The 11,122-nt window shown below is 41.1% G+C and overlaps 1 protein-coding gene across 1 annotated transcript; it reads left to right on the top strand.

Annotated features, from left to right (window-relative positions):
• Positions 1 to 159: 159 nt before the first annotated feature.
• snrpc (small nuclear ribonucleoprotein polypeptide C) lies at positions 160 to 10,922 on the top strand. The gene is made up of 6 exons (XM_085407322.1): positions 160 to 255; positions 6,047 to 6,089; positions 6,211 to 6,319; positions 7,703 to 7,762; positions 9,661 to 9,765; positions 10,413 to 10,922. Exons 1-6 carry the CDS (start codon positions 248 to 250, stop codon positions 10,535 to 10,537), a joined length of 450 nt encoding a protein of 149 aa, XP_085263448.1. The 5' UTR covers positions 160 to 247; the 3' UTR covers positions 10,538 to 10,922.
• Positions 10,923 to 11,122: the final 200 nt, after the last annotated feature.

The raw sequence follows: 11,122 nt of genomic DNA, 5'->3' as shown, positions 1-11,122 counted from the left end.
CTAAATCTAATATATGGTTTTAGAAACTGGGTTAACAAGTTAAAGCCAATACATGCCACATACATGCTAATTTGTGACTTAAGCCATGGCTGTGATAACAACTAAATACCAACAGAAGAAAGAAAACCATGTAATTTTCCATAGCACGATTTTAGGCGGAACTAAATTTGTGTAGGTCTCCATATCTTGTCGGAACGCTTATTGGGAGCACCGGCGTCGCGCTTTCTGGTGGAGGTTCCTGTGAAACATGCCGAAGTAAGTTCACATAAAATTTGTTTTTACTGATAAGTCTTCTACCTATTTCGTTTAACAGCATTGGTGTGCGTTTGTATTTAAATTAAGTAAGAATTGGTGGTAAGAAAAACCCTGGAGACTAATAACCGGGGTATGCTCAGACCGAGGCTGTAAGCTGTGTCTGGGCTCTGGCTATTTGCTGGAGCGAAAGCCAACATAAACGTTTACCAGCAAATATCGACAGATAGTGAAGTCATGGGTCTGTGATATTGAACAGATCAGTCTCTCAATGGTTTCTATTGAGGCTTACGTAATTTGTGTAATACGCTTAACAAATATCTAAACTACAGAGCAATTCACTGTTTTGTTCGAGTTTTCTCGCGGTTCCTAATGGTCCAACAAACAAATGTGTATTTAGTTCAAACTTTTCATTGTTTTTTCCCGCAGAATTACAGTGGCGTTTGCCTTTTTTTAAAAGTCTTTTTTAGCTAAAATTAGTGAGTCATCTGGCCCGAGAATATCTTATCTATTTCTGAAAAATAAGAATAATGTAAACATTTCTTGCATGACCACAGAAGTATACATGCTATCCTTTGTGAAAGGTAAATATTTCCAGCCGGGAGGGACTTTTCATGTAGGGCATCTCAAAATCTAGGTGGACATTTTCTAACACCTGCATGGAGCATATGTTACTTAAAAAATGCATTCTCCTTTACAACACACTTCTAATATACAAAAGGATATATTAGAGGGAATATTTTGTGTAGTGGTGATTTGAGCTGACATGTGACATGGTGTTACCCTGTTGGAAAACTGTGGTTTCTAAAGGGCTGGACATTACTCAGGTACACCATGTTGTTTAAAAGTTGATTCATTTTATTTGGATGCAGCATTTTCAGTGGGTGAATAGTTTAATTTCTCATCCATACTTTTCCCACTGAAAAATGTTATTTACAGATGAACTCAATAAACCTTATGGGATTTCCTTACCTGGATTATTGACCATCAAACCGTGAACCATTGATACAAGGCAGGATGGATCCAGCATTTTATGCTGCTTCCACCAGTCTCTGACCGTTCAAATATCACAACAGAAGTAGCGACTCGTCAGACCAGAAAACATATTTTCAATCTTTTGTCTGCCAAGGCAACGATTTGGTGTGAATTGTTGCCTCATTTTCCTGTTCTTAGCAGACTTTAGTGACACCCAGTATGGTCTTCTTTTGCTGTAGTCCATCTGCTTCAAGGTTTGATGTGCTGAGCATCCCAAGAAAATCAAACCAGCGTGCCTGTGTAGAATATCCACAAAACTTAAAAAGAGGTTATACACACACAATACGGTAATATCAGAATCAGAATACTTTATTGATCCCTGGGGGAAATTATTTTTTGTTACAGTGCTCCATTTTAAACCAACATTAAGACAAGACAGACAATACACTAACTAAGAATAGTACAATATATACATATATATACATACATAAGTCACTCATAAATAAATAGTTGGAAAAGAAACGTGTAGTTGTAGCAGTAACCAGTGTGTTAAGTGGATGCGTTGTACAGGGAGATGGCCACAGGCAGGAATGATTTCCTGTGTCGTTCAGTGGTGCTTTTCGGTAATCTCAGTCTCTCACTGAACGAGCTCCTGTGACTGACCAGCATGTCATGGAGTGGGTGGGAGGTGTTATCCAACATTGTCTTTATCTTGGACAGCATCCGCCTCTCCGACACCACCTTGAGGGAGTCCAGCTCCATCCCCACAACATTGCTGGCCTTACGGATTAGTTTATTAAGTCTGTTGGCATCTGCAACCCTCAGCCTGCTCCCCCAGCATGCAACAGCATAGAGGATCGCACTGGCCACAACAGACTCATAGAAAATCCTCAGCATTTTCTGGCAGATGTAGAAGGACCTCAGTCGCCTCAAAAAATAGAGACGACTCTGGCCCTTCCTGTAAAGTGCTGTGGTGTTTTTAGCCCAGTCCAGTTTATTGTCAATGTGTACTCCAAGGTATTTATAGTCCTCCACAATGTCAACACTGACCCCCTGAATTGAAACAGGGGTCAAGCGTTTCCTGGTCTTCCTGAAGTCCACGATCAGTTCCTTGGTCTTTGCCACGTTGAGCTGCAGATGATTCTGCTCACACCACGTGACAAAGGAGTCGACCACAGCCCGGTACTCTGTCACATCATCCCTGCTGATGCATCCAACCACCGCAGAGTCATCAGAAAACTTCTGAAGATGGCATGTCTCTGTGCAGTGGCTGAAGTCTGTGGTGTAGAGGGTGAAGAGGAAGGGGGAGAGGACTGTCCCCTGTGGTGCCCCTGTGTTGCTGATCACCTTGTCAGACACACACTGTGGGAGACGTACATATTGTGGTCTTCCTGTCAGGTAATCAACAATCCAGGACACCAGAGAAGCATCCACCTGCATCGCTGCTAACTTATCACCCAGGAGGGTCGGCCTGATGGTGTTGAAAGCACTGGAAAAGTCAAAAAACATGACCCTCACAGTGCTCGCCGGCTGGTCCAGATGGGTGTAGACACGATTGAGCAGGTAGATGATGGCGTCCTCAGTTCCGAGACGAGGCTGATAAGCGAACTGAAGGGGATCCAGGTGTGGTCTTACTATGGGTCGCAGCTGGTCCAGGATGAGCCTTTCCAGGGTCTTCATGATGTGGGAGGTCAATGCCACGGGCCTGTAATCCTGGGGGCCACTGGGACGTGGCGTCTTTGGTACAGGGACGAGGCATGATGTCTTCCACATCACCGGGACCCTCTGCAGACTCAGACTCAGCATAAACAGTTTATGAAAGACTCCACACAGCTGGGGGGCACAGGTCTTGAGGACAAGGGGACTCACTCCGTCTGGTCCAGCAGACTTGCCTGAGTGAAGTCTCCTCATTTGCATCTCAACCTGGTATTGAGTGAAGGTGATGGGTGGGGGAGGGGTGTCAGGAATCTCACAGGAGGCAACAGCGCCATGTGAAGAGAGAGGCTGGCACAGTGGTGTGGCTCTGGATTCCAGGCTAACTACAGGTGAGGTTGTGGGGGTAGGAGCAGACACTGTGGTGTCGAATCTATTGAAAAACAGATTGAACTCATTGGCTCTATTCTCACCTCCCTCAGCTCCCCTGCTGTTGGTTGGCCTGAATCCAGTGATGGTCTTCATGCCCCTCCACACCTCTCTCATGCTGTTCTGCTGGAGTTTCCACTCCAGCTTCCTCCTGTAATTGTCCTTAGCCTCTCTGATCTTGTCCTTTAGTAACACCTGGATCTTCCTCACCTCCTCTTTGTTGCCCCCTCTGAAAGCCCTCTTCTTGTTGTTGAGGGGGGCTTTGATGTCCTTAGTCACCCACGGCTTGTTATTTGGGTAACAATGAACAGTCTGAGCTGGAACAATGGAGTCGGTGCAGAAAGTTATGTAGTCTGTGATACATTCAGTAAGCTCATTGATGTCCTCGGCGTGAGGCTCACAGAGTGTTTCCCAGTCGGTCACCTCGAAACAGCCCTGTAGTTCTGCTAAGGCCTCCTCTGACCACCTCCTGACAGTCCTGGTGGTCACAGGTTCCCTCCTCACAATTGGCACATAGCGGGGGGTGAGGTGAATCAGGTTATGATCTGACCTACCAAGTGGGGGGAGGGAGGAGGAGCTGTATGCATCCTTGACGTTAGCATACAGTAAGTCTAAAGTTTTCTCTCCCCTGGTGGGACAGTCCACATATTGTTTGAATGTTGTTAGTGTATTGTCCAGTGATACATGGTTGAAGTCACCCGAGATCACAATAAAGGCACTCGGGTGCTGAGTCTGTAGCCGAGCTATGGCAGAGTGGATAGTGTCACATGCAGCTGTGGGGTTAGCAGAGGGGGGTACATAAACAGCCACCAAGATGACGTGAGAGAATTCCCTGGGTAAATAATACGGCCTGAGTCCAACAGCACACAGTTCAGTGTCCGGGCAACAAATCCTTTCTTTGATTGTTATGTTGGCAGGGTTACACCACCGGTTGTTAACTAAAACAGCAAGCCCACCTCCTTTCCGCTTACCGCTAGCGATGCTGTCCCTGTCCGCCCAAACAGTGTGGAAGCCTTCCACGGAAGCATTCTCATCGGGAATGTCCTGGTGCAGCCATGATTCGGTGAAACACATCAGGCTACACTCTCGGTATTCCCTCTGACTCCGTACCAGTGCTGAGAGCTCGTCGATTTTAATTGCCAACGATCGCACATTACCCATCACGATAGACGGCAGACACGGTTTAAACCTCCTCCTCGCTTCGAGCCTCCGCTGTCTCACCGTCACCTTTTTTCTTCTCTTCTGTCCTTGACCTCTGCATCCCCGATGTGTTTTCCTCCAAATTTCAGCTGGTACTTCTGCGGGCCTGGCCAGCGAACCGGCCGGCATCAGGGCGATCAGCTGATCTCTGGAGTAAACAGTCCGTGCGTGTAGGAGATGTGCCGCGGTCCCGTTCCTTGATAAAAGTAACAGTTCCACGGCCACCAGAAGAACAAAAACTCTCTCAATCCACATGATTGAGTAAGAGATAGAAAACGGAGGAAAATACAAGTCAGGAAAAAAAAGAATACGTAAGAAAAAAAAAGCTAAACTAAGAGAAAAGCAGGAGCGACTGTAACAGGCTGCACGCTGGTTGGCGCATGCGCACTAAAAGATATTGTGTGTGTATACCACATAAAATCGTTTTGAGGTCAGTAAACACAACCAGAATTCATACATAAGGCACACGGGATTTTATTAGGGGCACTGCCGATTTTCAGAAAAATCAAAGGATTTATTTTAAGTGTGTCATATTTTCCAAAAAACACAGTAATAACGACAGCCCGCTAGCATGCGCTACCAAATACAGAGCTTTGTTGTGTATCTGACGGGCGAAAGCTAAACCAGTTCCACACCACTGAAGTTGCAGCATTTTTACAAACCAATTCTGGTTCATCCGTTTCAACGATCCGCGTTCGCCCTTCTCATTCGCTGTCACCGGCACTCTTTTTCCTCCATGTGCATATGTAAAGAAAGGCACTGCGCATGTGCGTTTTACCCATATTCTATTGCAATATTTCATTTTCTTACCATTGCCCGAAATTATACCGGTATTACTGTGAATGGTATGATATGGCCCAGCCCTATTTTAAATATACATGTATTTTGCCAGAAACACCAGGATTTCAGGTTAAAGCTCAACAAACTATTAAAAAAAAAAAAAAAAAAAACGCCAAACAGCTAAAACGGCAAATGAGAGCAGGTAAACTGATTCAGCAAAAAGATGTAAACACAAAGCGCGTTTGTTTGTTTTTATTTTATTTATTGACCTCTGGCAAGAAAGCCAAATTTTTGCTCTTCAGTACTGAAGAAATTAAACCTTTACAAATTATGCAAAATTTCAAAACGCTTAGCTGCGTCTCTAATAAAACCGCTGTAACTTTACCTTCAAAAGCATAAGGTAATATTCATATGTTGATTCATGGTATTTGTCTGTTGTTGATCTACTGCAGAATATTTTTAAAGGTGTCATCTGCTATAAAATGCCAGGACAGGAAAACCTCCTTCATGTTCTTCTGTATTGTATCCTCAGTTACTTTGACACAAAGGCAAGTCTCACAAGTGTCAGCTTTAGTTTTTATACATAGATATAGAAATATGGATATGTACTGATAAATGATCAGAATTATAATATCTCCGATTGGTCATATTTAAAAGGTCTGGATTTAAAAAAACAAAAAAAACAAAAAAAACAACAACACAAATACTAAAAAGTTAACCTCTGGGTTTTTTTTGGTTTTGTTTTTTTAATCCTCAGGTTTTACTGTGACTACTGTGATACCTACCTTACACATGATTCGGTAAGTTTTGTTTGTATCATATCAAATTGTTGAAAGGCATTAGCGTGTGCGTGCGTGCGCGCGTGTGTGTCTTTTCTGTTCCAGTTAAATATCTCATGGTTTTACTCTGTTTCTGTTTAAGCCGTCAGTGAGGAAAACCCACTGCAGTGGCCGAAAGCACAAAGAAAATGTGAAAGATTACTACCAGAAATGGATGGAGGAGCAAGCACAGAGTCTGATTGATAAAACAAGTAAGAATATTATTGTCTGAATGTCTTGTGTCAAGAATAAAATTACTATAGGCTTTGGTTTGAGGTAAGATTAGGAAGCTTGAGTCATAGTCTCCTGATGACAAAACATGTTTTGATCAGGGGAGAAACTCTGTTCTGACTCTGAGCTCTTCTGGATACAGATCACTTGTCCAACAAGCCTATCGTAAATGTGAAAGTGCCCTCTAGTGGCAGTATCAGTGATGTTTTTATTTGCTTGTACAGTGGTCCGTCGTTTATCGCGGGAGTTGCGTTCTAAAAATAACCTGCGATAGGTGAAATCCGCGAAGTAGCCAACTTTATTTTTTACTGTTATTATAGATGTTTTAAGGCTGTAAAACCCCTCACTACACACACTTTTCTCAGACAGGCAAGAAGATTTTCACACTTTTCTCTCTTGTTTAAACACCCTCAAAGTTCAAATCTTCGTAGAAAAATAAGTCCAGTATTATATTATAATCCGAAAAATACGGTAACTTCTACCTTCCTTTAGCATGTCCAGAAGTCCAACTTTTTGTGCGATGGTGAGCATCTTCCTCTGCCTTTTGGGTGCTACTGCAGGTGCCTTTGACGGTGCAAAACGTTTCGTCGACATTGTTGTGCTTGTTGGGGAGAAAACTTACAAACATATAGTACAGCACTTCAGAGTCACACTGCTAGCGATCGAAGATTTATTTAAATTTGACAAGCTGAACACATTCTGTACTGGACAGGTGACACGGCATGGCGGAGATTGTTTGACGATTGTCTACAACCGATCAGGACGCAGAACACAATGCACTGTAATTTAAAAAAAAAAAGCATGCAAAATTGCACAAAAAAAATCCGCGAAACGTGAACCACGTTATAACGAGGGACCACTGTACAGCAAACCGTCTATATGCTTAATGTAGGCACCACATGCTCTTTTCCATATTTAGTAAGCTGGTTTAGAGGCAGACAGTAAAAGCCTGTTACATATCCCACACGGGCATGCTTTTGCACTCATGTAGGATATCCAAGTTCCCTGCTTAACCAGTGGGCTCTATACACCAGCTTACTTGGGCCTATGAGATTACATACCACTAATCCATATATAAAATGCAAAGCTCATGAGTGTTTTTGTCCACTGTGGAGGAATCTGTTGTTTTACAGACTAAGTTCTTCTTTGTGGCTTTTAAACATGACACATGATTTAGTTTTTTGAAGTCACTTTTATGTGTTTCTTCTTCTCCCATTTAAAAAGATCCCATTTGTTGGACTCCATATGTAGAGCATTGCACTGAAGTTAGATTGGGATCTGTACAGGATTCATAATCTTCATGAAAAATGTCTTTTTTTTTTTTTGTGTGTGTGTGTTTTTAATTTTGTCTTTTCTGCCAACAGCGGCCGCATTTCAACAGGGAAAGATTCCTCCCACACCGTTCCCAGGTGGCCCTCCCCCAGGTGAGTCCATCTTTACACTTGGTACTAATCTAATTTAATTAACCAACCATAACATGGACACTGGCTTTTTATAAATTCATAACCATATGGGAAATTTTGTTAACATTTTCTTTTTAATTGGAATGAAGTGCATTTCACTAGACTAACAAGAAGCCATACATGTGGAGCTTTAGCAGTCATATCCACAGGATAACTAACAATTAATTTGCATGAATAAAGCATCTCATGACATGAAAAAAAAAAAATTCAGTATTTTTATATATATTTCCTGAAAGCTGGATTTATGACTCAGGTTGGGATTGCTTAAACGTGTATTAAGTCCAGACTATGTGCCAATTATTAGCGTTTTAAAGCTTTTAAATAAGAGCCTTTGTATTCAGCATCTAAACTTATTACATGCATCTAGCGTGTATGCTAGAGATGCATCTGACCCTGTGAGATCAGACAAAAGCACACATTCCTTAAGTAATGTCAGATTGAGTTCATATGTAACTAGTCCCTGTAAAGTTGAGTAAATTCACTTTAAGGTGCTTCTTGGGTAGCGCTTGCAGGAGACAGAACATGATGTGCCTCCTGCAAGTGCTATCCAAGAAGCACCTTTTGCTTATATTATTGTATTATTGCCAGTAGTGAGAATGCATTTGAAGCAGATTGTCTCTTGTTGTGTGTTTATGTGCAAGGAAGGGCAACTATGAGCAATTTCTCAGTGTTGTGTGAAAATAAATTATTATATATATATATTTTTTTTTGGTAAATAAAATGTTGTTTTGTTTTGTTTTTTAAATTCCAAATTGTGGTAAAACTGTGACCACAAACCTGCACGACAAAGTTAATGGTAAACATATGTTGAGTTACCCCCACTCTAACTGACTGTGGCAACTCTAATCACATAAATTAATAAATAAATAGTTTATTAATGTTTATTAATCTTGTGGTTGCAAGATGTTAAGAGGCCGTACACCATCATCCACCACTGCAGCCCTAACAGACAGCAGCAGCTCTTTCTCTGTTAGTGTAGGTTGAAAACAAGCAAAGTGGGAGGTAAAAGAAATGATGGTTGAACATACTGGTGGGTGTGGTTCTACAGTACTTTAACCTAGAAATAAACAGTTGCATGTTTGGTTTACTTCCAACACGGCAGTGTGTAACCATATTCTGCACAGTTATGTGCAGATTAGCCTGCAAGGAAAGATGGCTACTGGTGCTAGCACTAACATTAGCATAGGCAAACTGTTAGGTGTTATGCAGTGTAAAGTACTGCACTTATCAGTGAGATTTAAAAACCCTGAATTTAATACTGAATAATGTAATTATTAGTTATTAAATGCTGCTTAAATACACATCCAGTATTTTTAACATGTTTAACCTCATCCATTAGCTGGTACTCTATTTTGGCTGTATGCTGAGTGTTGTCTTTTAGAAAAGTTGACTAATCTATTTTCCCCCCCCCACCAGGAAGCACCTCGCTTCAATTATTTTATGATTTCCAGGAGTGAGAATGCATCTAAGTGAACGGTCGCCTGCTGTGGTGCTACAGGGAAACTCTTTAAAATTTCCCAACATTGAGCTCATGCGTGAAAATGAATTAAGGGGAACAACAAAACTGACAAGTTTGCAGATTTATTGATCAAAGAGAAGGAGAAAAAAAAAAAAAAACAAGGTCAAAGATAGTGATGATAAAACTGCAACCAATAAAACGATCCCTTAGAGCTGTAGTGAGCATAAGCTTTGTCTGTTGTTGGATATTTGTTTTCTCTTGTTGGTCAAATATCACTGTAAATGAGGCTCTTTGCATATACTGTGATTCACTCTATGGGATTTTGACATGTAAATTTCTGTGCACTTGTACAGAGTCTTAACATTAATTGTGCACTGGCATTTTTCTGTCTCAAATGCAGCTGGTCCTCCTCGTCCAGGCATGCTACCAACACCCCCAATGGGAGGTCCTCCAATGATGCCTATGATGGGGCCTCCACCACATGGCATGATGCCCGGTGGGCCTGGTAAGAAACATTTTTCCTTAATTTTTTTTTCTTTTCTTTTTTTAAACCCCAACAGTTGCTGTTGTTTTAACTTCTGTTTCTTTTAAATCTTACTGCCAATACTACAGCATTGTAAATAAGGATGTGCTATAAATGCCTCGCCGGTTAAGTAAAGGTGTCATTAAACTTGTTGCGCCATCTTGTGATAAAATTTGGTATTACCTGAAGGTGTGGCCTGGCCCTAGTTCCATTTTTAATTGATATTTATTCAACATGATACAGAAACATTTGAACATAGTCAAGTCATTTGAAAAGTTTGTTAAACAAGAGTGTGTTCATAAGCAATGACCACACATGCAGATGAAGCTGTTGACCACACAGGGTTATTTGAATATTTATTTATTATTCTATTGTGTGTGAATTCTCTTTCCTGATTGGCAGCCTTTCTTTTGCTTTTATATCACTGTAAAATCAATATCTTTTGAATCAGTTTTGGCAAAATTTAAATATCTTAAGCAATCACACATTTCTGTGCCTTGGTGGCCCGATGAGACAAAAGACAAGGAGGTTATTTGAAAAAGTCTGTCAGCGCACTGATGTGGGCGTTTGGGTAAACTGGTGTAATGAATAATACCTAAAGCTGTGTATGCCATCACCATTACATCTAGGAGGCATGAGGCCACCAATGGGAGGACCCATGCAGATGATGCCAGGACCACCAAACATGATGCGTCATCCTCGACCGATGATGATGCCGCCGGTGAGGCCGGGCATGATGAGACCAGACAGATAAGGCTGAGTGGACTTTGTGCTTTGTTTGTTTCCATCAAGAGCCGCTGTGTACGGAGGACACTTGGCTTAAACTCTTTTTATTTTTTTTATTTTTTTTTTAAGCCTGCTCAGCCTGTCTTCAACCTTGAACATACATTTAAATTATGTCATTTCTGTATAAATACTTCATTTCCTGGTATTTATGATAATATCCATACAAATCTTGTCATTTTGAAGTGTATGATTGGAAGAACTTTTTTTTTTTTTTCCCCTGATATTCAACGAACACATAAGAGAAGCAGGTTTGATTTGACAATGTTCATCACTAAGGTTTTGCTTTGTTTTAGATTTTAAATGTTTTTGTACTTTGTTACAATGGTTGGAGGAATAAAATGTTGATTTAAAAACCTGTTTCCTTGTAATTATTTAAACCTTTATGTTCAGACTCTAAGCCAAGCCAGTATTAAAGCATTTACTTTATCAATCAAAAATTTTAATAAAACTCGTAATGTTGCCTCCGTACAACACCACTGTTGATTGTAAGTCAGTCACAATCTAACCATTTCTGTAGTATTAACTGATGTGACTTTAACTGATGTGTGATTTT

This window comes from Rhamphochromis longiceps, linkage group LG5 (assembly GCF_057381845.1).
Source record: "Rhamphochromis longiceps isolate RC_006_pf linkage group LG5, R_longiceps_female_GT1.1, whole genome shotgun sequence".
NCBI classification, from domain to species: domain Eukaryota; kingdom Metazoa; phylum Chordata; class Actinopteri; order Cichliformes; family Cichlidae; genus Rhamphochromis; species Rhamphochromis longiceps.
Note: the sequence above shows the minus strand (reverse complement) of the source record. Positions and strands in the feature narration are given on the sequence as shown.